We start from the raw sequence: 27,026 nt of genomic DNA, 5'->3' as shown, positions 1-27,026 counted from the left end.
AATCTACTCCAGTGTAACTTCAAGGATATGAAATTTGTGGCTTCGATCTGCTTCACTGTAACTTCAGAAAGGTGAGATCTACAACTTCAATCTGCTCTTCTATCGCTTCAGTGAGATAAGGTTTGTGGTCTTTTCTTCTGCAACTTCAGAAAGGCAAGATCTGATATCCTCGATCAGCTCCACTATAACTTCAAGGAGACAAAATCTAGTGTCTTCAATCAGCTCCAATCTTTATTCTTTACTCGGCATGTGATCCTGAGCTCAACTCATTTCTCGTAATATGAATTGACTCTTTAAAACTAGACATTAAAAATAGAAATTGAAAATAGCTCAGCACGTGAGCTAAGGCTCAACTCACTTCTCGCAATATGAGTTGATTTTTGAAAGCAGAATTTGCAAAACAGATTTTGAAAATACCTCTGCATGTGACCCGAGGCTCAACTCACCTCTCGTAATATGAGTTGATTTTTGAAAAGCATAAACTGAAAAAACATCAATTGAAAATACCTCAACATGTGAGCCGAGGCTCAACTCACCTCTCGCAATATGAGTTGATTTTTGGAAGAAACAGAAATTGAAAAACGAAATTTTGAAAATACCTCGACATGTGGCCCGAGGCTCAACTCATCTTTTGCAATATGAGTTGATTTTTTTTTTGAAAAACAGAAATTCAAAATACCTCAGCGTGTCCGAGGCTCAACTACCTCTCGCACATGTGACCCGAGGCTCAACTCACCTCTCGCAACATGAGTTGATTTTTTTTTTGAAAAATAGAATTTAAAATAGAATTTAAAAAGTCCTCGGCATGTGGCCTGAGACTCAACTCACTTCTAGCAATATGAGTTGATTTCTTTTGACGAATAGAAATTGAAAATACCTCAGCACGTGAGCCAAGGCTCAACTCACCTCTCGCAATATAAGTTGATTTTTTTGATGAGTAAAAATTAAAATTACCTCAGCGTGTCCTGGGGCTCAACTCACCTCTCGCAATATGAGTCAATTTTTTTCAAAAGACAGAAATTGAAAATACCTCAACGTGTCTTGAGGCTCAACTCGCCTCTCATAATATGAGTTAATTTTTGAAAACAGAAATAAAAACATCAAAATACCAAAAGATGTCATCTGGTGGAACTCAGGTGTCTTTTCCTTTGATTCAGTACAGCTATCATCACATCCTCTTTCTCTACTGGAGTACTTGTATATGTCATGCATGATGTTATCATGATATGCACATGTTTGTCTTAAATGTCTTTATGCCTACATGATTATGCTATGTGCCTTAGGCAGGTTTGTCGTATGTCCTTTTTCGTCACGATTTTTTTTGTGATGATTTGCATTCATTACTTCGACTCTTGACTTCTCTTTAGGCTTTGTACCCATCCTTAAGCTTCACGAACAATCTGCGTTTCTTAGATATCGCTCTTTTGCCCCTGGTTGAACTTTTTCCTTGCTTTGAGGCTCTTGTACTTATCGAATTCTTATCTGGGTAATGCTTAACATTTCTTTTGTTTAGAGTATGTCATTTCACTATTTATCATGTAAATAAACGACATAGTAAGATACATGAAAATGGTCAGGTAGGGACAAAAGGATACCTCACATTTATTTATTTCAAATGTAGCAAACAAAGAAAGTTAACCAATGATAGTGAAAAAGTGTCATAAAGAGAAAATGGATCGCATTCAACGGATACAAATGCTCTAGATATTCAACGCATGAGCTCTTCCACATTCCTTAATCAAGAATCTTTTCGAGCATGGCTTCTTACGTAGAAGATTTCTAGCTGTTGAAATGCTTTAAATACTGTAGTCTCATTGTTTGACCCACCGTGCAAAACGCCTTAATTTTTAAGTCAGTGCTTGCTTCATTAGAACGCCCTTTCGGGTTTTCATCCTAATCCTTTTTGTTCATTAAGACGCCCTTTTCGGGTTTTCACCTTGATCTCTTTTTTTTTTAGGCATAATATTTCTTCACAGCATCTGAATTCACTGGATTAGGTAACTCTTTCCCATCCATCTCAGTGAGAATCAAAGCTCCACCTGAGATGCCTTCTTTACGACGTATGGTCCTTCCCAATTTGGTACCCATTTTCCTCGTAGGTCTTTTTGTATTGGAAGAATCTTTCTCAGCATGAGTTCTCTTTCGTGGAATTCTCTTGGCCGTACTTTCTTGTCATGGATCGCGATCATTCTCTTCTGGTACATCTGTCCGTGACAAATTGCCTTTAGACGTTTTTCCTCAATGAGTTTTAACTGGTCATATCGAGCTCGAACCCATTCTGCTTCCTCTAGTTTCGACTCCATTAAGACTCGTAGAGAGGGGATCTCAACTTTGATAGGTAGCACAGCTTCCATTCCATAGACCAGAGAGAACGGAGTTGCTCCCGTAGATGTCCGCACAGATGTGCGATATTCATACAAAGCAAATGGTAGCTTCTCGTGCCAGTCTTTATATGCCTCGATCATTTTCCCAATAATCTTCTTAATATTTTTGTTGGCTGCTTCAATAGCTCCATTCATTTTCGGGCGATAGGGTGATGAGTTATGATGCTTTTATTTGAAATTGCTCACACACTTCCTTCATCATCTTGTTGTTCAGATTCAAGGCGTCATCTGAAATGATTCTTTCAGGCCAACCATATCGACAAATGATTTTCTTTTTCAAAAACCTACAAACTGCAGTCTTCATGACATTGGCAAACAAAGCGGCTTCTATCCATTTTGTGAAGTAATCAATGACCACAAAAATGAATCGGTGTCCATTAGAAGCTTTTGGGAAAATTGGCCCTATAACATCCATGCCCCACATAGAAAAAGGCCACGGAGAAGTCATGACGTGAAGGGGCGAAGGGGCTGCATGAATTTTATCGCCTTAAATTTGGCATTTGTGGCATTTTCTTGCAAAACTAATGCAGTCACTTTCCATCCTCAGCCAGCAGTAACCGAGTCTTATAATCTTCCTGGCCATAGTGAAACCATTTGCATGTGTTCCACAAATTCCTTCATGGACATCTTCAAGTATTTTTCTGGCTTCAACATCATCCACGCACCTCAAGAGCACTTGATCTTCTCCTATTTTGTACAGGATGTCCCCATCAAGAACAAATCCCATTGCCATTCTTCTGATTGTTCTTTTGTCGTTCTTATTTGCTTGTTCGGGATACTTTTGATTCTTGACATATTCTAAGATATCATGGAACCATGGCCGTCCATCTGGCTCTTTTTCAATGCTGAAACAATGTGCCGGTACTTCATATATGCTCGTTTGAAGAGGCATTATTTCTGTTTCTCTATTAGCTTTGAACATTGAAGCCAAAGTGGCCAGGCCATCAGCCAATTGGTTTTCTTCTCGTGGGAAATAATTAAAAGTTACTTCCTCGAATTCTTTAATTAGTTCTGCCACTAGATCACACTGTATTTAACCAATTTCAGATCCCTCACTTCTCAATCTCCACGGATTTGGTAAATCACCAATGTTGAGTCTCCATATACCTCTAAAGTTTCGACGTTTCGTTCCATAGCTGCACGAAGTCCCATGATACAGGCCTCATATTCTGCTATGTTATTGGTACAAAAGAAGTTTAATCTGGCAGTGAATGGATAATAGTTCCCTTCTGGTGATATTAAGACTGCTTCAATCCCATGCCCCAACACATTTGAAGCACCATCAAAACTCATCTTCCACGACTTTTCTTTTGACGACTCACATTCTTTTCCCGTAATGCACATCAGGTCTTCATCTGCGAAATCAAATCTCAATGGCTCGTATTCCTCTGTTGTTCGAGTTGCTAAGAAGTAAGCTATTGCGCTCCCTTTTATCGACTTTTGGCTCACATAGACGATGTCATACTCTGACAGTAGGATTTGCCATCGTGCCATTCTTCCTGAGAGTACAGGTGATTCCATCATATACTTTATTAGGTCCAACTTTGAAATTAACCATGTCGTATGATACAACATATACTGCCTGAGCCTCCGAACTGCCCAAACCAAAGCGCAACAAAATTTTTCAATTGACGAATACTTTGCCTCATACTCTGTGAACTTTTTGCTTAGATAGTAAATCGCCTTTTCTCTCTTCCCTGACTCATCATGTTGCCCCAGTACGCAACCCATTGAATTTTCGAATGTAGTCAAATACAATATTAAAGTTTTCCTAGAGTTGGCGGTACTAGCACCAGAGGACTAGACAAATACTGTTTTATCTTGTCAAAAGCCACTTAGCACTCTTCGTTCCATTCTTCCGGATTATGTTTTCGAAGGAGTCAAAAATTTAGGTCACACTGGTTGGTAAGTTGAGCAATGAACCGAGCGATGTAGTTTAACCTCCCTAAAAATCCTCTTACTTCTTTTTGCGTGCGCAGAAGTGGTAGTTCTTGTATGGCCTTTATCTTATCTGGATCAACTTCAATGCCTCTTTCGCTAACGATGAAGCCTAGTAATTTTCCCGAGGTAGCCCCAAACGTACATTTGGCTGGATTAAGCTTCAGCTGGAACTTTCACAGTCTTTCGAACAACTTTCTGAGGTTCCTAACATGCTCTCTTTCCCCCTTGGATTTGGCGATCATATCATCGACATAGACTTCTATTTCTTTGTGCATCATGTCATGGAACAACATCACCATGGCCCTCTGATATGTTGCCCCAGCGTTCTTTAATTTGAACGGCATCACCTCATAACAGAATGCTCCCCATATAGTTACAAAAATAGTTTTCTCCATGTCCTCAGGAGCCATCTTTATCTGATTATAACCCGAGAATCCATCCATGAATGAAAATAATGAATGTTTGGTTGTGTTATCCACCAATGTATCGATGTGTGGCAAAGGAAAATTATCTTTAGGACTTGCTCGATTCAAATCGCGATAATCCACACACATTCGCACCTCATCCTTTTTCGTTACTGGGACTATGTTAGCTACCCATTGTGGATACTTGGAGACTTGTAGGAAGCCAGCATCGAATTGTTTCTTGACTTCTTCTTTTATCTTTAACAGTATTTCAGGTCTCATTCGTCTTAGCTTCTGTTGAATGGGTTTGTATTCTAGTTTCAGTGGGAGTCTATGGACCACTACATCCTCATCCAATCCTGGCATGTCCTGATACGACCATGCAAATACATCTTTATACTCATCAAGCAAAGTGATCAAATCATGTCTAGTGTCATCTGAAATGGAGGTCCCAATCTTCACTTCTTGCCTCTTTTCTTCATTTCCCAAGTTTACTATCTCAACAAATTCTTGATGAGGTAGAATCTGTTTATCTTCTTGTTCTACCATTCTTAGCAAGTCAGGAGACGAGACATAGTCTTCAACATTTTCCTCAGCTTCGAACTCTCCTAAACAAATAGCCTTCTCGAAATCGATTTTAAGATTTGTAACGGGTTTGTTCATATCGTTGATATCTGAACACCTGAAAGTTGAATGGAAAAGAAAACTATAGAGGAGCATCAAAGTATTGGGACCAACAAGCATAATGGCATGATGTGGGATATATGCAATGACAAGTTGTGAAAAGAGGGAAAAATTATGAAATTAATGAGAATGAAAAGATCATGACAAAATGCATCTCCATTGATGTTCATTTAAATGATAAAGAGCAAATCACAAGCTCTTACAAAAGAATCCCTACTATCACTTAGGGGCACACAAAATGAAGAGTGTTAACATTGAGCATTACTCTGGAGAAGACTTAAAAACTACAAGGAGATCCACAGCAGTCCAATTTTTCAAAACGAATCTAGGAGGACAAGGGCGTATCATTGAAACATCCTTAATTGCATCATTTCCTTTGTCAATGACATTTATACTGACATTCTGAAGACCCCTTTCAATTAATAACAGTGTGCTTCTTGGATTATCTTGCCCGGGGTATATCATTCCTGCAGATGTAAATGTTTTTGACAAAGGATGGTACGTTATGGACTCCTATTCTAATTCTCGGCCTAAGGTTCTTGCGATCCTTCTTTCTTGATCTTTCTTCCATTGTTTTCTTCTTTGACGCATGTCCGGCTGGAACCCTAAACCGTATCGGGCCTTGTGGTGCACTGGCTTTAAAGCCCTGACTATTCCTTGCAGATATCTCCCTAAACCTTTTCTCGCTCGAGCTCCCCTTCCTACAGTCAGCTTGATTCCCATCATGGTATTTCTTGACAGCCTAGGCACGGGAATTCTGTTTCCTCCGGGAACAATGTGGCATTGACAAATTCAAGAGATCGAAAGGAACATTCCACTGCGTCTTTGCTTACTTTAAGGTACGGCGCATCAGCAGAGATAGATGCGACAATGTCATCTTCGCCCTCGACTGTGACCAAACAGCCATCCATGATAAATTTCATTTTTTGGTGGAGGGATGACGAGACTGCTCCAGCAGAATGGATCTAAGGTCTTCCCAAGAGGCAATTGTATAATGGTGTAATGTCCATGACTTGAAATTCAACATCGTATATATAAAGGCCCACTTCCAGAGGGATCTCAATCTTTCCCATGACTTCTCGTCTTGTCCCATCGAATGCCCTTACTATGGAATGACAAGGCCTTAGATAGGACAGATCCATAGGAATCTTGGAAAGCATGGCCAAAAGCATGACATTGAGTGCCGACCCATTATCGATGAGCACATTCGATATTATGTAGCCCTTGCAGTGAGTCGTAATATGCAATGCTTTCACTGAGCCTCTACCATTTGGCGGTATCTCATCATTACTAAAAGAGATGAAATTGTTAATGTTCAGATTATTCACCCACCTATCAAGCTTCTCAACAGATATGTTGTTTGCTACGTAAGCTTGATTTAACACCTTCAGCAAAGCATTCCGGTGTGGCTCTGAATTTAACAGTAGAGATAAAACTGAGATTCGTGCTGGTTGCTTATTCAATTGTTCCACCACATTGTATTCACTGTGCTTGATAAATTTCAAAAACTCCTGTGCTTCCTCCTCATCCACAGCTTTTTAGTTTCTTGCACGGGTGGAGTTTCCTGCTCGACTTCGACCTCATACATCACTGCCTTTCCTTTTTGCTTCCAGTCACTGTTCTTCTTTATCGGCTCAATCTCTTTAGAATAACACCGCCCACTGTGGGTAAAATGGCCTACCTCCCCAATATCTCCAATTGTGGCTTCGGATTTTTCACCTTCAGGTGTGACGATGTTGATGTCGTATTTCCGCGGAACCGCCTTGTCATCCTTGTAAGGGAGAGGAGATGGTACTTCAATGATTATCTTTGGTTTCACCGATTCCTTCCTTGCATCATAATAAATTACGAATGGTCGATTGGCGCTATACAGGAGACCTAACGATTGATTGTCAGAGGTGCATACTTCTCCTTCATCGGCCTTTTCCCTTTTATTAAAGATCCTAATCTCCTTATTATCCATCATGTCTTGTAATAATTTTCTAAATTCTTCATAGGATTGAATGTTATGCCCTTCAAGACCATGGAAATTACAAAAAACTTGACCTCTTTCTCCGAGCATTTTGTCGGTGTGACAGAGTAATCCCTTCTCAACCAAAACCTCCCAGATTTTCTGCAGAGGCGTTCTTATTTCAAAAACACAGCTTCTTGTTTGCCACTTACCCTCCTCCGTTACCACGTTCACATTCCCTTCAGCATGGTCAGGGATCGGGTTCCCAGTTGCATTACTAGCACTATCGAATCGCAGGATGCCCGCATCAATGAGTCCTTGAACTCTCTTCTTAAAGGCAAGGCAATTCTCTGTAGAATGCCCCTGGTTTCCAGCATGGTATACACAACTAGTGTTAGGATCGTACCATTTCGGGTACGGGGGTTTCAAGGGTGCCATATAATGGGAAGATATTAATTGTTTCTCCAAAAGTTTTGGGTACAATTCCCCATACAACATAGGGATAGGAGTAAATTGCGGTCTCTCGGGATTGGGCCTTGCTGGTCTTGGTTCGTTTCTGGGTTGGCTTTGAGCGGGTACAGTGTTTTGTGGGAATGTGGCGATGGGTCTGTGGTTGTTCGTGGCGTATACGGGGTAAGAAGGCGGTGGTGCTTGGTAGTAAGAGTTTTGGAGAGGAAAATAGATGTTTGGGGATAAGTGATATCGCGGTCGTGGTTGGTTTGAGTATGGGTTTGGAGTATAGCGGCTTCCAGCTCCCACCATATGGGTTTCTGGCTTTCTTTTCTTTATGAGTGCTGCCCTTCTTGAACTGTCAGAACCTTTCATCCTTCCACTCTTGATGGCATTCTCAATAAGTTCCCCAGATATCACAATATTCACAAAGTCCTTTGTGGCACTTCCTACCAACTTGTTATAGAATGGCGCTTTCAACGTGTTGATGAAAAGGACCGTTATCTCAGTCTTAGTCAGTGAAGGCTCCACTTGGGCCGAGATATCTCTCCACCTTTGGGCGTATTGCTTGAAGGTCTCCGTTAGTTTCTTCTTCATCATTTGCAGAGTCATTCGATCATGCACCATATCGGATACGTGTTTGTACTGTTCACAGAATGTTGACGCTAAATCCTTCCATGATCGAATCCTTTCTCTATTAAGCTGATTATACCATCGAAGAGCTGATCCGACTAAGCTATCCTGAAAACAGTGTATGATCAGCTTATCTTCATTCACATAGCCGGTCATCTTCTGGCAAAACATGATGAGATGCGCTTTTGGGCATCTTGTCCCATCGTACTTTTCAGAATCCGGTACCTTAAACTTTGGAGGCAAAACTAAATCGGGTACCAAACTGAGCTCTTTAGCGTTCAGTACAGAGAAGACTTCAGTGCCTTCTATCGCCTTAAGTCTTTCCTCTAGGCTCCTATATTTTTCCTTTGCATCGTGATCATCCAATTTCAACCTGGCTATCTCTGCTGGATCGTCCAAATCTGGAAAGAGTGGATCAGCAGGACTAGCCCCCGGGTTTGATACGAACACTCCTTGCCCCAGATTAGCATGTGGCGCAGGTCGTTGCTCCAGGCCTGTAGGTTCCCATTAAGCGTACCCTCTTTGTGTTGCGTGGGCATGCGGTGGAGTAAATCCTGGAGGGTAGGGTGGATCCTGATCGAGGTTAACCCTTGACTGTGGTTCCACAATGTCAGGGTTCATAGGTCCCTTTCCTTCTACCAGAGCCGACATCATTTCCATCATCTTGGCCATTTGATCTTTCTGTTCGAGTGATTCTTCTCGAGATCTCACCATTAAGTCTCTTGTCTCTTGCTGTGACTTGGCCAACTACTCTTGCAATTTCCTTTGGATTCTATCCATCCTTTCAATCCTTTCATTGAATTCAGCCTCCATTACTCTAGCTTGTCAGTGTGTCCTATACAAATGATGTGGTTCCAGTCTTGTGGTATTACAACTGCGAATTGTATGTTTTAACCTCAGCGAACGATTATGGGATATGCAATGAATGAATGAATGAATGCATAAATGTTAAATGAATGTTAGTCATAAATGCATATGCAAGAATTTGGTGTTGATTTCAAGATAGCCCCTATTTAGGCATTTCATTTATCAAAAGAGTCCATTACAAAACATTTTGCCATTTTCGATTCAGCCATTACACAAACTTCCTAGCTATATCGCCATATTTCTTTACTCGTGCTAAGAATTCTAATATGTTTGATCTTCAGCTTGAAGGGAATTGGCACATGAGAATTTCAGCTTTTTCCGATAGTTGTACCACGTGCATGGCTACCCCACGAATTTTATTGATTAAATAGCTAAGTTGCATTTCTTTTTCTTGGAGGCCCTCTTCGTAAGCACGAATGTCTCTATCATATTGACTATTCTTTTCTTCCAAAACCTTCAAGAGAGTATCTAGCTGTTGTTGACGATCTTGCAATATGTCTTCTAAATCCCGTATCCTCTCTTTTAGTTCTTGACGTTTAGATCAACTAGTCATTACTTCGGCAGACACAGCTTCATATTTGGCGTTCTTCTTTCTTAGCTCCATCATAGCCCGTGCAGCCTTTTCTTCTTCTTTTTTCGCTTTTCCTTTCCAAAATTCCATTCCTCCTCTGATATTGTTTAGTTCTTCCTTCCATTCTACCGATGACTTGCCAAACCCATTATTCTTGATAGTGACTCTTAACTTCTTATTTTCCAAATGAAGGTCCCTTAAGTCATTTCTTATGACTTCAACTTCTCTTTGCACTTTCTCGATTTTGGATCTTTCAATTTGAACATCAATCTTCAGCTGGTAATTTTCCTCTTGAAGAGCACTAAGGTCCCCGTGACATCTTGGGTTTTTCTTGTTCAAATTCCAGTCTTGCCATTTCTAGCTCGGATGGCATTTCTTCCGAGAAAGGATTCTAGAAGGTATAATTCATTGACGAGACTTGCTGACTATTCACTTGTTGTTTTCTCCATACGTCATAATCCTGGGTGAAAGTATCAGCGTATAGAGCCAATTCCATCAGATGAATTTTCTTCCAAGACTTCGCCGTATCTCGAACCTTTTTCATATAACCCTTGCCTGCGAAAGCAAATTTGGACTGTGCTAATCCTCTAGTGGGGGTATGAATTGTCGCGAAGAAAACTACCTCTGGGCCAATAACGGAGCATAACATACTCCCCCCTATAATCCGAGCAGTGGCACCCAATCTTGGTTTCCAACCTTGTATAACAGAACCGAAGGGCGGATCCACGGTGCTCTCTAGGTTACATCTTCAGCTCGAAGGTTCTGAAAAACTAAAACCCAATGCTCTTCGGTGACATCCTTTGGCCATTCTTTCCCAAGATAGGCTTCCATCGGGGCGAAGGTTGAAAACATGTGGTACGGTGTGTGCTCTACTTTCCAGAAATGGCTCAAAATCCAAACATTAAGCAATTGCGCACATCCGATAAAGTGTCCTTCCCCTTTTCTCCTATAACTGCTTAGGGATCTGAAGGTCTCGGCCAAAATAGTTGGGATAGGGTTGATTCCTTGTTTTAACTTTTCAAAGAAGTCCACTACTGTAACCTCTATATGTCCCAGAACTTTTGGGAAGACGACCAATTCGTAAATGGCCAAAGCGAACAGATTCACTCTCTTTAAAATATCGGGATGATTTAGGACTAAATTCCGCAGGGAAAACCACGGAATATAGTTGATTTCATTCTTTTTCTTTATTTATTTCTCGGCCTGTGTCAGTCAAGCCAGTCCACTTTACCAGTTTTTTCTTGAAAGTCATCGGCTTGGGCTCCTTCACATAAATCTTGTAGAATTGCACATTATCAACACGAAGTAAAGCAGCGTACTCTTCCACGGTTGGGGTCATATCTTCTTGATTAAAAATGAAACACTGGTAAGCCGGATCCCAGAATTTGATCATGGCCTGAATCAATTTTTCATCTATGTTGACGGCGATCAGGCTGGCTATATCCCTGTACCTTTCAATGAAGATGCCTCTAGTGCCCGAATCCCACGGTCTCCAAATCCGCACCAAATCTTCAAGGTCATTCTGGCGAACATTCACAGTTACGTGCTCGGGCAGATTGGCAATACATCCCTCCACTAGACTATCCCTTTTTTTTCTAAGTTTTTAGAGACCAGTCCCGAACCACGGCATTCTTCTCGGTTGTTTGTATAATTGACTCTTCCATTAGAAACCCTTTTTTTTGGTAACCAATCTCTAGTCAACACCTTCCTAATATGATGCCTATAATGCATGATGAAAAATAAAAATAAAGACAAACAACCTTGGTTAGTAATCACAACAAATATAAATTATGGAAAATCCAAATAAAAAGTGTAAATGTCAACGAAATAAAAGGTAAGAGGCGTTTATCCCATGTATTTATTTTGGTGACTATTAACGGACAGATGTTCGGCATGGCTCTAATTAGGTGTCTCATACGGTTCACTATATGCAGTTTCAGTTCTAGATAGGTACTCGAATTGTTCGCACTATCGTCTACTAAGACTAGTACGAAGTCTCGGTCGTAGCCCATCACAGGCTCACAAGTTCAATTCGAGGGATTACATTTACTTATGCCTATGCGGAGGGACAAGTTAACTCACGAAAGCATAAGTCATATGTAACCCGGAAGTATTCACTAGCCTGTGCAGAGGGACGAGTTAACTCACGAAGGCATAGCGTTTACTTCCACTTAAGCGGACGGAGCCTCTGTAGAGAGCTCATGTGATGCAAAAATGCAAGTGCACGGTGTGTGGGGAGAAACTCACAAACCTTTACGTTTTATTTAAAAACTAAACCAAAACTAAAAAATTTAAAGCTGAAAAATAACCAGATAAAACAAGTTAGAAGAATATATACAACACGATGCAAATGCATGATTTTTCAAAAACACAATTTTGTGATCACGACTAAATATTAATTTGAACAATGAATTTTGAAAATTTTGACAACACGCGTTTAATTCGAATCGACTCTCAAAAATGCGATCCCCAGCGGAGTCGCCAGCTGTAGCGACGTAAAAAATTTTTGCTTTCTATCGCTAATTGAGGTGACTTATTGGAAGCTAGAAAAAAACGACTTTCGATTTTGTTAAAAAAAGGGAGTCGCCACCGATCTTTTTTCTAGGTGTGATCAGACACCTAATAAATCATCTTTTTTGAAAAGAAAATTTATTCTTGAACAAAAATGAAGGCCAAATTTAGGTCTACGTCAAAAAACCAAAGTAAAGTTGGGTTCGGGAGTCAATTACGCACGAGGAAGTATTAGCACCCTCGCGACGCCCAAAATTGGTATCTTTATTAAACTCGTGTTGTCTTGATTTTCAAAAGTACGAATTCAATTTGACATTTACTCGTGATCCAATTGAAAAATGAGAATTTTTAGTTTTCGATTTTTTTAGAAAGGGTGTCCGATTTTTAACACGAGCCGACGAATTTCACCCAACATAGCGATGAAATCGATGGCTTAATGTTAAATTGGTACATTGCCTTATTTTTGAAATTAATTAAAACATGAGAAAAATATTTCTAAAGTGAGAATTTAAAAATAGATAAACGACACAAACAATGATATCATTAATGAAAAATATTAACATAGAATACTAGAATATTACAATAACAATAACAATGATATTTACAAAAAAAAAAGAAAATAAAAACAAATCATGTACTAATAATAAAATAAGAAAAAATGATATATTTGGTAATAATAATATAAAATAATAATATGTACGTAAAAATACATGTATATATGCATATAATAAAAGTATGTAATAATAATAATAATATCTACAATAAAAGAAAATATTAGGAGACGTACATAAAATATATAAATAAAAATATTTACAACAATAATATAAAATAATGATATGTACAAATATATATATGTATATATAAGTTAATAACGATAATAATAATAATAATAAAAGAATATACAAAATATAACTTAATAATATTAAAAATAAAATAATAGGTAATAATAGTAAAAAGGGTAAATATATATAGTAAACACAATATTAAATAATACTATAAATATAAACGACATATATATAATGAAAACACCCAATAATACTAATATTGATAATGATAGCAATAGTAATACTAATATAATAAATGTAATAGTGGTAATAACATAATAATGATAGTATGAATAATATATACAAATAATAATAATAAATAATAATAATAATATAATAATATTAATATTAAAATAAAAAAGCTACTATAATAAAAATATTAAAATAAAGTAATAAAAACATTGCTACATATATATATATACCTTAAGCCTTCGATATCTTTGGTTGCTTGATTCTTATGCTACGATTTTGCTAGAATCGTTCTTTGGTAACACTGAAATTACTGTTTTGTGTTTTAATCTATTGGTATTCATCAAAGAAAAAAATCCCTTTTTACAATAGTTTCCATTCGGCTTTATAGCCCATTTGTTACATTGTCTATTTCCCCTTTTTTTGTTGCTGTTGCGTGTTCTGCTTGCTGTGCAGGTGGTGGTTGAACGGTGGAGCAGAGGCTGGTATGGGGGTTGACAGAGATGATGGGACAGAGGCGGCGGCTAGGGTTTTTTCCTAATTTGTTTTTTTCTTTTTTGATGTTGGGCTAGTTGAGTATTGGGTTGGTGGTACTTGGGCTAGGGTATTTGGTTTGTTGGTGTGGGTTTAATGGGTCTTGTGTATTGGGTAGGTGGGCTTATGTTGTAAATATAACTAGGCCTAAATTGGCCTATAACAATATTCATATAAGTTCACATATTTCATTTATTTCTCATTTTAGTCCCTTAATTTACAAATTTCACAATCTAGCCCAAATTACTCAAATTCATCAAAAATTCAAAGACAAAACTTAGTAATCTAACACATATCTTTAATTTACCATCACCAACTTCATAAAGCTCACATTATCAACAATGGCATAACTCAAAATAGTCAACAAAATCAGTAATTAGGGCATAGGCTTGATAAATTACTAAGCAACGATTACAAAAACGTAAAAATTATCAAAAATCGATCAAAACACATACCTCAATCAAACAAAACCATAGCCGAAACCCTAAGCTTGAATTTCTTTCTTTTTCTTTGATGAATTCAGCAATATAAGGTGCTAATGGCCTTAATTTATGCTTTGTTTTATTAATATTAACTTAAATTACTAAATACCAATTTTGCCCTTGATTAATAACATTATAAAATTACATATATTAAGGCCTTTAATGTCCACTCATATGTTCAATGGTCAAATAACAACATAAGGACCTTTCAATTATAAGGACATAGCAAATAGGCACCTTAGCAAATAGAACACATCATTTACATTTTTCAGCGATTAGGTCCTTTTTCAAAATTAAGCACACAAACGATCAAATTTCATACAAAAATTTCACACACGTCAATTCACATATTATAAGCACAGAAAATAATATTAAAATATTTTTTAACTCAAATTTCTAGTCCCAAAACCACTACTCCAACTAGGGTCTAAACTGGACTGTTACAACTCTCCCTCTTTAGGGATTTTCGTCCCCGAAAATCTTACCGTTGAACAGATTCGGATATTGCTGTCTCATAGCATCTTCGGGCTCCAACATAGCCTCTTCAACACCGTGTCAATTCCACAATACTTTTACTAATGCTATTCTCTTATTTCATAATTCTTTAACCTCACTAGCTAAGATATGGATTGGTTCTTCTTTATAGGTCATATCGGACTGAATCTAAATCTCCGACAAAGAAATCACATGCAAAGGATCGGATCTGTATCGTCGAAGCATTGGTACATGAAATACATTATGAATATTTTCTAGCTCAAGTGGCAACAACAATCTATAAGCAACCGGCCCCATACGCTTGGTAATCTCATATAGCCCGATAAACCTTGGACTTAATTTGCCTTTTCTTCCAAATCGGAGTTCTTTCTTCCACGGGGATACTTTCAAAAACACTTTGTCGCCAATCTCAAATTCAATATCTTTTCATTTCAAATCTACGTAATATTTCTGACGATCGAAGCTACTTTCAAACTATCTCGAATCACTTTTACTTTATGTTCAGTCTCTTTTATCAAATCGACCCAGTGTATCTTATTCTCACTGAGCTTAGTCCAATACAAAGGTTTATAGCATTTGCGACTATATAAGGCTTCGTACGGTGTCATTTTAATACTCTATTGAAAACTGTTATTATAAGTGAATTCAATCAAAGGAAAATATTGTTGCCACGTACCTTCAAACTCAAGAATGCAACATCTCAACATATTTTCAAGAATCTGAATAATCCACTCGGATTGACCATCCGTTTGTAGGTGAAAAGTAGTACTGAAGTGCAATTTCATACCCAAAGCGTCTTGCAATTTCTTCCAAAATCGCAATGTGAATCTCGGATCTCTATCTAACACATTAGATAATGACACATCGTGCAATCTCACAAAATTGAAAATGTATAACTCAGCTAACTTATCAAGCGAGTAATCGGATCGTACTGGAATAAAATGAGCTGATTTTGTCAATCGATCAACCACAACCCAGATAACATCTTTCTTTCGAGGAGATAGGGGCAAACCCAAAACAAAATCCATTGTCACTCTATCCCATTTCCATTCCGGAATCATAATCTGTTGTAACAAACTGGAAGGCACCTGATATTCAACTTTAACTTGCTCACAGATTAAACATTTAGAAACAAAGTCGGAGATATCTTTTTCATTCCAAACCACCACTAATGTTGTTTCAAATCATTATACATTTTCATATTACCTGGATGAACAGATAAATGACTATTGTGAGCTTCATTCAAAATCATCTGAATCAACTCTAAATTTCTCAAAACACAAATCTGATCTCGGAATCTCAGACAATCATCTTTATCAACTATGAATTCTGACTCAGAATCTAAATCACCCTGAGCTCATTTTGCTATTATCTCATTATCAACTTTTTGAACATCAATAAGCTGTTGTAAAAATAATGGTCTCGCTTTCATTCCACTAAAATCGAACCATCATCAAACAAAGGTAAATGAGTATTCATGGTATGTAATGCAAACAGTGATTTTTGACTCAAAACATCAACAACAACATTTTTTTCCCGAATGATAGTCAATCAAAAGCTCATAGTCTTTTAGCAGTTTTAGCCACCTTCTTTGTTGCAGATTCAGATTTTTTTGAGTCATCAGATATTTCAAAATCTTATGATCAGAATATACATGACATTTCTCACCAAACAGATAGTGACGCCAAATCTTCAAAGCAAATACAATCGCAGCTAACTCAAGGTCGTGCGTTGAATAGTTCTTTTCATGTGGCTTTAACTTTCTCAAAGCATAAGCAATGACTTTGCCTTCCTGCATCAAAACACATCCCAGATCGTTTAACGAAGCATCACTATAGATCACAAATTCTTCACCCGATTTGGGTTGTATGAACACTGGAGCTGCAGCCAATAGGGCTTTCAACTGATCAAAGCTTTTCTGACACTTTTCAAACCAATCAAATTTCACATCTTTCTGAAGTAATTTCGTTAACAGAGTTACAATCTAGAAAAGCCTTTTACGAATCATCTATAATACACGATAGGTCCCAGAAAACTACGGCTTCCAATCCAAAATAGCTAAAATTTTGCTCGGATCAACTCGGATACCTGATACTGACATAATATGGCACAGAAAACCAACTTCGCGTAGCCAAAACTCACATTTGCTAAACTTCGCATACAATTGCTTATCACGTAAAGTCTATTGTACTATTTTCAGATGCTCGGCATGTTTAGATTCATCACACAAATAAATCAATATGTCATCAATGAACACGACAACAAATCAATCTAAATACGGTCTGAAAATTCTGTTCATTAAATCCATAAAGAAAGCAGATGCATTAGTTAATCTGAAAGGCATAACTAAAGATTCATAGTGGTTGTACCTCATTCTAAATGCAGTTTTCAAAATGTCAGAGTCTTTTACTCGCAACTGATAATAGCCTGATCTCAAATCTATCTTTAAAAACACGATAGCTCCTTTCAACTGATCAAACAAATCATCAATTCGAGGCAGAGGGTATTTATTCTTGATAGTCACTTTGTTCAACTGACAATAATCGATGCACATTCTTATTGTACCATCTTTCTTTTTCAAAAACAGAACAAGAGCACCCCAATGTGAGAAACTTGACCTTGCGAATCCTCTATCTATCAACTCTTGCAACTGAGATTTTAACTATTTTAACTCGGTCGGAGCCATTCTATACAAAGCTATCGAAATCAGAGTAGTTCTTGGTACTAACTCAATACCAAATTCAACTTTTCGAATCAGAGGTAATCCCGGAAGTTCTTCAGGAAACACATCAGGAAATTCACAAACAACAGGCACTGATTCCACTCTCTTTTCAGTTATTTTTTAATCAATCACATATGCAAAGTAGGTTTCACAACCTTTTCTCATTATATCAGAGCTTTTATCAAAGACATCACAGCCGATAATCCATTCAAATCACTAGATTCAATTCAGACTATTTCATCATTTTTGCCTCTCAAATCAATAGTTTTTCGTTTGCAATTCACAACAGCATCGTGCAAAGTTAACCAATCCATACCTAAAATTATATCAAACTCATCAAAAGGTAATAACATCAGATGGACCGGAAAACAAATGTCTTGAAATATTAATAGACAATTCTTGCAGACTTTGTCAACCAAAACACTTTTTCCTAGGAGGTTCGATACTCTAATCACAAATTCAATAGACTCTACTGGCAAAGTCTTACTAGAGACTAATTTCATGCATATATGCATTGATCTAGGATCTATCAATGCAATCACAAAAGTATCATAGAGAGTAAAAGTACCAGTTATAACATCTGGAGATGAAAGTTCCTCACGAGCTCGAATGGCATAGGCTTTGGTAGGTGCGCGAGCCTCGGATCAAACAACAGTGTTTTTAGTCCCTCTTTGACTACCACTCATATTTCTCGTATTTCTAGGAGGTCTACCTCTAGCTGGACTGTTACTCGGTCTCGTATTTTGCATAATTTCTTGTTCAACAGACTCGGGACAATCATGAATAAAGTGATCTAATGATCCACACTTGAAACAAGCCCGATCATACTATCTACAATTACCAGGATGTCTTTTACCACAGTGTTTCCACTCAGGTTGATTAGATCGAACATTTCTAACACTAGCAATAGAAGTAGTTGGAGCTTTGAAGCTCGAATGTAATCTAGCATGATCTCTACCCGAATGTCCCACATCAGCCTTTGAATGGCTAAAATCATCTCGAAACTTCTTTGACACAGGCTGAAATGATTTACTTGCAGATCTCTTTCTCACATCTCTAGCTTCTGAATCAGCTTTTCTTTTCTCTTTCCTGAGCTCTTCGGCTTTACATGCTCACTCAACAAGCATAACAAACTCTTTGATTTCTAAAACCCAACTAATAATTTGATGTCTTCATTCAAGCCATCCTCGAATCTTTTTCACATAATTGCTTCAGTCGAAACACATTCTCTTGCATACTGGCTCGTCTCACAAATTCTCGCTCGTATTCTGTAACAGACATACGGCCTTATTTCAAATCAAGAAACTCCTTACATTTTCGGTCGATAAATCCCTGACTGATGTATTTCTTTCAGAACTCAGCTTGGAAGAAATCCCAGGTGACTCGCTCTCTCAGAACCACCGATATCAATGTCTTCCACCAGTGATATGTCGTATCTCTCAAAAGTGAAATGGCACATTTTATGCATTAATCTGAAGTCAAAGACAATTCATCAAACACTCGTATTGTATTTTCTAACTAGAACTCGACTCTTTTAGCATCACCATTAGTTTGAGCACGAAATTCTTCAGCTCCATACTTTCTAATCTTATCAACCGGAGGCTTATTTAACTGAATCAAATTCGTTTGTGGCATGACAGGAATTTACGAAGGATTAGTCGAGGTTGGGTGTTGTTGAACAGCCAGATTAATTCAAATATATTGGGTGAACCAATCATTCATCATCTGATAAAAGGCTTGTCTTGCCTCTCCATCATGGGTACTCGTAGCCGTTCTAGAGTCGAATGGCGCTGTCCCTTGTGCGAGAGTAGGCACATTACTCTCAACATCTTCAACTATAGCTGTTCGGGATCCATTTGCTATATAAAAACACATTTTCATTGTCAGGATTCATCACACTATCGCAGTTCATAAATATGGCATATATAGCTAGACTCACATATGCTACGTTAGTCTTAGAATCGACTAAATTGTAGCTCTGATACCAACCAAATGTAACACCTCTAACCCGTATACATCGTTGAACTAAGGTTAAAGGCGTTACCAGAAAAATTGAAACATTTTACGAGCAATTCATATACATCATTATCAATCATACTCAAACATTACCATAGAGTCCCTTATTTAGGTCATCGAGACCTTAAACATGCATTAGAAAGGGGTTGGGATTAAACCGAGCTCATACAAAATTTTTCAAAACTTAAACATTTTTTTCAAAGTTGTACAGGTCACATACCCGTGTGAACAGGCCATGTGCCTCACACGGCTTTAGACACGCCCGTGTGTGTAGGCCATGTCAAAACAGGGCATATATATTGACTTATCCACATAGCCACAAGACATATGCTAGGCCATGTGAAAATTAGGGAAGCTACTGACTTGGGTCACACGGCTGACCACACGCCCGTATGTTTAGCCCATGGTCAAAACTGACTTGGCCACACGGCCTAGCACACTCTTATGTGTACGACTTGTGGTCCATCCAGGCTTATTTCGAAATGGCCCTCGAGCAACACAGCTGAGACACACGCCCGTGTCCCTACCCGTGTGGGCAAAAATAGGCCATTTACAAGGCCAATTTGCTACCTTTTTAAGGGTCCTCCCTACAGGCATCAAAACCATATCATTTTATACCAAATTCTCAATCATTTCTCAACCAAAACATATACCTTTCATGCCATAAAATTATTCATCAATTTCATACTCAATATATAAATCGAAACATACACAAACCCTAGGCAAAAATCATACCAAAACATAGGTTTCATAATCTCTAATCACATAATCAAATCTCATGCCAAATTCTTACCAAATTCCATAATAGGCACATATCAAAACTTACCAAATTGACCAATTCTTTTGGCCATTCAAGAACATATCATAAAGACAACATTGCATCACATAATTCATACCAAAAACTCATTCATATTCATTACCAAAACCAAGCCAAATCACATGGCTAGATATGCACATTCCCAAAACATATACAATTACTTCTAGCCTATACATGCCATACTTCAATGTACACATTTTCAAAAGGTACCAAAATGAAGTTTGATAGTGTGGTGATAATCCTCGATGATCCCCGAGCTCCCGGTAGCTACGATATCTATAAAAGAGATGAAAGACACACAAAGTAAGCTTTCAAAAGCTTAGTAAGCCATATACAAATAAACTTAACAATATAAACATATAAGCATCATAATATCCATATACTCCTTAGCCAAATGCTATCATATACCACATAGTTCAAATACATTTCATATATTCCCCATTCATTTGCACATATAACATATTTTCTCATACTTTTGTCACATATAATCACTTGATCACAAAGATACATATACTTACCTTTCAACATAAAATATGATACTCAATTTCAAACGTACCTGAATCAGTTACACATTTCATATAATCATTCGTGTCTCGGAATGCTCATTGCACCATTCGAAATCATAAGGATACACAGATAGCTCGGAAAGCTCATACAATGCCAACATCCCAGACGTGGTCTTACATGTAATCAAATATTGATGCCACTGTCCCAAACAGGGTCTTACACGAAATCAAATATGATGCCAATGTCCCTAATTGCATGATTTCTTGATAGGTTTTAAATATTTATAATTACTCGTTCTTGAACTAACTATTAGTACGATGTAGGCAAGTGTACCTATCGAACAGTAGTATAGTTTTAGCAAGATCGGATTGTCAAACCCGAAGGAACTAAAAGTACTAGTAATGACTGTCTTTTTATTATCTAGCCTAAGAGTAAAGAGGTTTTGTTTTAATTAACTAATTATCTAAACTAAGAACTCACAAAGAAAATAATTGGGGAATTGCTTTTGGGGAAAATTGATTGACTTAAGACAATACCTAAGGAAAAATCCACCTAGACTTTATTTGTTATTCTGGCTCCGAATTGGACGATTTATTCATTCAAATTGTTCCGTAGAGAACCCTAAGTTATGTTATTATCCCTATTCAAGACTAATAACATCTAATCCCTAGATTGAATAACCGAGACTTTTCTCTAATTAACACTCTAGGGTTGCATTAACTCGATCTATGGATCCTTTTATTAGGTTTCACCCTAATCTGGCAAAATCTTGTCACCCTATGTCTAGGCGCGCAATCAACTCCACTTAATTATGACAAATGTACTCTTAGATAGGGTCTATTCCTCCTCTGAATAAGAGCTTGTCTTGAATCAGTATCCTGAGATATCAAAACAAGAATTAAGAACACATAAATAAGAACAAATTAAATATTTATCATACGATTCAGAAAATAATAACAAGATTCGTCTTAGGTTTCATTCCCCTTAGGTATTTAAGGGTTTTAGTTCATAACTAAATAAGAAAGCATCTCAGAAGAATAAAGAATACAAAACATAAAGAAAACCCAAAACTCCTGAAGGGAAATTGAGGAGAGATCTTCAGTCTTGATGATGAATCCAGCTTCTAAGATGGATCAATCGGCTTCCTTGGAGTAATTCCTTACTCCCTATTCTTCGTCCCCTCTTCTTCCTTCACTAGGGTGTATTTATAGGCTTTGGAATGCCTAAAAGCCCTCAAAATTAGCCTTTTCTGAATTGGACTCAACTTGGGCTCTGCAGGGACATGCCCGTGGCACACGCCTGTGTTCGATTACTTTAGGCCGTGTTCGAGCCTACCAAATTGACACAGCCGTGTGGTCTGCTAGTGGTGAGGAGGTCCAGGCCGTGTTGATTTTGTACTTTTTCTAATTTTCTCCGTTTTTGGCCCGTTTCTAGTTTTTTTCTCTCTCCTATGCTCTCCTAAGTATAAAACATGAAACTAAAGCATTAGGAGCATCGAATTCACCAATTCTAATGGGAAATCATCCATAAAATGCATTAAACGTGGGGTAAAAATATGTATAATTTACGGTTTATCAGTCCCAAACATGGTCTTACACGTAAATCATAAGTTGATGCCAACGTCCCAGATGTGGTCTTACACGATAACACATATCAGATCCTATGTCATGACATATGTATCCTAACTATTCCGATGGGTCATACAGGGCTTTTCGGACGTTGTCACATTATCGAAGATTTCTCAGATAACACTTATTGAGCTCAAATAGTCATTCATCACAATTCAATACCATATAAGCAATAATAATTCAATTCAAACATATTTATTTGTATATTGACTTACCTCGTACAGATTCGGGCGAACGGAGTCGAGTACTCGACGACTTTCGACTTTCCCCGATCTAAATCTGTTTTCTTTAGTTCTTGATCTAAACACATTCAAATTTAACCCTTTTATTCACCAAATCATTCAATTCAATACACAAACACACATTTAGAGAATTTTAAAAATTAGCCCTCACATTTTCACATTTTGACACTTTAGTCCCTAATTCACAAAATCATAAAATACACAAAATTTCTTACTCATATACTTAGCAGAATTTTCATAGTATTCATATAAGTTCATATATTTCATTTATTTCTCATTTTAGTCCCTTAATTTACAAATTTCACAATCTAGCCCAAATTACTCAAATTCATCAAAAATTCAAAAACAAAACTTAGTAATCTAACACATATATTTAATTTACCATCATCAACTTCATAAAGCTCACATTATCAACAATGGAATAACTCAAAATCATTAAAAAAAATCAAAAATTAGGGCATGGGCTTGATAGATTACTAAGCAACGATTATAAAAATGTAAAAATTATCAAAAACTTATCAAAACACATACCTCAATCAAACAAAACCATAGTCGAAACCCTAAGCTTGAATTGCTTTCTTTTTCTTTGATGAATCGGCAATATAAGTGTTAATGGCCTTAATTTATGCTTTGTTTTATTAATATTAACTTAAATTACTAAATACCAATTTTGCCCTTGATTAATAACATTATAAAATCACATATATTTAAGGCCTTTAATGTCCACTCATATTTTCAATGTTCAAATAACAACATAAGGACCTCTCAATTATAAAGACATAGCAAATATGCACTTTAGGAAATAAAACACATCTTTTACATTTTCGGCGATTAGGTCCTTTTTCAAAATTAAGCACACAAATTATCAAATTTTCATACGAAACTTTCACACGTCAACTCACATATTATAAGCATGAAAAATAATATTAAAATATTTTTTACTTCAATTTGTGGTCCCAAAACTAGTATTCCGACTAGGGTCTAAACTGAACTGTTACAATTTTTGGCTATATATGCCTTCAACAAGTTTTCTAAGTCATTGGAAGATTCAGCTTGAGTTTTCTTCTGAACTTGTTGAGTAAAAACAGGTGGTTGGGTCAGTCTAGATTGGGCATAATTGTTATTGGGTCCAACCCCTTAGTTACTCCAAGAGAAATTAGGGTGGTTTTGCCAAGATGGGTTATAGAAATTAGATTGCAGTCCTTGCCTTCCTCGATCCTGGTTCTGATTACCTATGTAATACATGGATTCTAGGTTTGATGGATATTCTTCAAACAAATTTCCTTCCCCACAATAAACATAAGTTATATTTTCAAATTAATTGGGTGGTTGTGCTGTAACACTATTAAACCCATTAATGGAAAAAAATTTAAGCATCGATGATATTGAGGATACTTGAGATGCAAGTGAAGTGAGAGCGTCCACTTCATGTACTCTAGTGACTTATCTTCCCGAGACTAATTGATTGGTCAGCCATTGATAATTGTTGCTGGCAATCCTCTCAATGATTTCATAAGCCTCGTTATAAGACTTAAAAAGGAGAGCACCATTAGTAGAAGCATCCACTACCATCCTCGTATGGGCATTTAGATCGTTATAAAATGTCTCTAATTGGATGCAATGAGGGATTCTATAATGAGGGCATCTTCGTAATATTTCTTTAAACCTTTCCCACAGCTCACACAAGGACTCTTCATCCATTTGTTGAAAGGTAGTAACCTTGTTCATAAACTTAACATTCTTGCTAGGTGAGAAGTACTTCACAAGAAATCTTTCTGCTAACTCTTTCCTTGTAGAAATGGAATTCAATGGTAATGAGTTCAACTAGGCTCAAGCTCTATCCCTTAGTGTAATAGTTTAGTTTAGACCCTAGTCGAAATAGTGGTTTTGGGACCACAAATTTAAGTCAAAAAACATTTAAATATTATTTTTGGGCTTATAATATGTGAATTAGCATGTGTGAAAGTTTCGTATGAAAATTTAATCGTTTGTGTGCTCAATTTGATAAAATGACCTAATCGCTTAAATTGTAAAAGTGGCCTTCTATTTGTTAAAGTGCTTATTTGATGTGTCTTATTAAATGTGAAGTCCTTAAGATGAAAATAGACCATTAGCTTAATGGATGGACATAAATGGTCATATGTTTAATGATTAAATGTTTTTATATCAAAGGGTAAAATTGGTATTTAGTTATTAAAGTTATTATTAATAAAACAAAACATAATTTTAGTCATATATTCACCCATGCTTGCCGAAAATCAAAGAAATAAGAAAGAAAAAGATTGAGTTAGGGATCGGCTAGGAAATTTGAGAATTACGATATGTGTTTTAGTCTGTTTTTGATAATTTCTACGTTTTTGTAATCGTTTCTTAGTAATCTATCAAGCCCATGCTTTAATTTTTTATTTTATTGATGATTTTGAGTGGAGCCATTGATGAAACTATGAGTTTTATGAAGTTTGATATTAGTAAATGGAAGATATGCGGTAAATTACTAGGTTTTCTCTTTGAATTTTTTATTAATTTGAGTAATTTGGACTAAATTGTGAATTTTGTAAATTGAGGGACTAAAATGTAAAATAAATGAAGTATGTGGACTTGTATGAGTGCTATGAATATTCGGATAAGCATAAGTATATGCAAAGTTTTGTGATTAGGGCTAAATTATCAAAATATGAAAATATAAGGGCTAATTTGTAAAATACCTTAAAGTGTGTTTGTGGATTGATTTGAATGATTTGGTGAATAAAAGAGTTAAATTTGAATTTATATAGATCAAGAATTAAAGAAAACAAAATTAGATTGGAGAAAGTTGAAAGTCGTCGAGTAGTCGATTTCGTCTATCCGAATTTGTATGAGGTAAGTCTATATACAAATAAATGTGTTATGAATTGAATTACTATCGATTATATGCTATTGAACTATGATGAATGAATATATGAGTTGAGAAAAATGAGACATTTGAGAAAGTATCAACAAAGTTCCGATGTCCGAAAAGCCCCGTATGAACCTTAAGAATAGTTATGATACATATGTCATGCCATAGGATCCGATATGTGTTATCATGTAAGACCACGTCTGGGACGTTGGCATCAACTTATGATTTACATGTAAGACCATGTCTGGGACATCGGCATCATATTTGATTTCGTGTAAGACCCTGTCTGGGATAGTGGCATTGATATTTGATTACATGTAAGACCGCGTCTGGGACTTTGGCATTGTACGAGCTTTCCAAGCTATCCACGTATCCTTATGATTTCGAATGGTTCAACAGACATTTTGAGAAATGAATGATTATATGTGATGTGTATCCGATTCGGGTACGTTTGAAATGTATACTATGTTTGAGAATAAGAGGTAAGTATAAGTACAAGCGATGATATATGTGTTATAAATATGAGAAAATATGCTATATATACAAATGAATTGGGAATATGTTAAATGTATATGAACTATGTGGTTTGAGATAGTATTTGGCCATGGAATATATGTAATTTGATGATATTTTCATGTTTTGAATGTTAAGTTATTTGTATATGGCTTACTAAGCTTTTGAAAGTTACTTTGGGTGTGTTTGCATTGTTTTTTTAGATATCGCACCTATCGGGAGCTCGGGGATCATCAATGATCATCACCACACTATCAAACTCTATTTTGGTACATTTTGAATGTCTAAATATTAGAGTATGGCATGTATAAGCTAGAGGTAGTTGAACATGTTTTGTGAAGTGTAAATTTAGCTATGTGATATGGTTTGATTTTGGTATATGATATGTGATGCAAATTATGCTTATGTGATGTGTTTATGAATGACCAAATGAAATGGTCAATTTTGGTAAGTTTTGGTATGTGCATATTTGAGAAATTGGTAAGTTTATAGCATGTGATTGAATGAAGTAAAAATGAGGTTATGAAACAAATTTTAGATATGATTTTGTCTTATGTTTTGGCATAATTTGATATGACAATTAAGTATGAAATTGGTTGATAATGTTATGGCATGATTTGGTTGTGAAATGGTTAAGAATTTGGTATAAAATGTTGTGGTTTTGATGCTTGTAGGGAGGATTCTTAATGGATGGCAAATTGGCCTTGTAAATGGCCTATTTTTACCCACACGGGCAGAGACATAGGCATGTGTCTCAGCCGTGTTGCTCGAGGGCCATTTTGA

At 36.8% G+C, this 27,026-nt stretch overlaps 1 protein-coding gene and 1 non-coding gene across 2 annotated transcripts; one reads left to right on the top strand and one right to left on the bottom strand.

Annotated features, from left to right (window-relative positions):
• Positions 1-5,674: 5,674 nt before the first annotated feature.
• Positions 5,675-9,161, bottom strand: LOC121228934 (uncharacterized). Its single transcript, XM_041111968.1, has 4 exons — positions 8,965-9,161; positions 7,944-8,871; positions 7,000-7,727; positions 5,675-5,807 (listed from the first exon to the last, which is right to left on the bottom strand). The coding sequence occupies exons 1-4, from the start codon at positions 9,159-9,161 to the stop codon at positions 5,675-5,677; spliced, it is 1,986 nt and encodes a 661-aa protein (XP_040967902.1).
• Positions 9,162-24,479: 15,318 nt separating this feature from the next.
• Positions 24,480-24,586, top strand: LOC121230071 (small nucleolar RNA R71). Its single transcript, XR_005928023.1, has one exon. It is a non-coding gene; the product is annotated as a small nucleolar RNA R71 (small nucleolar RNA).
• Positions 24,587-27,026: the final 2,440 nt, after the last annotated feature.

The sequence above is a fragment of the Gossypium hirsutum genome, chromosome A05 (assembly GCF_007990345.1).
Source record: "Gossypium hirsutum isolate 1008001.06 chromosome A05, Gossypium_hirsutum_v2.1, whole genome shotgun sequence".
Lineage (NCBI taxonomy): Eukaryota > Viridiplantae > Streptophyta > Magnoliopsida > Malvales > Malvaceae > Gossypium > Gossypium hirsutum.
This window is presented reverse-complemented; position numbering and strand designations above follow the sequence as displayed.

Excerpts from the sequence above, each read along its gene's own strand:
- LOC121228934 (XM_041111968.1), bottom strand. The coding sequence starts at position 9,161 with ATGGTGAGATCTCGAGAAGAATCACTCGAACAGAAAGATCAAATGGCC. Across the intron at positions 7,728-7,943 it reads CCACATTCCCACAAAACACT|GGGCATTCTACAGAGAATTG; the intron begins GTACCCGCTCAA and ends GCTGGAAACCAG. Across the intron at positions 5,808-6,999 it reads CAAAAAGGAAAGGCAGTGAT|TATAAATGTCATTGACAAAG; the intron begins GTATGAGGTCGA and ends TCAGAATGTCAG.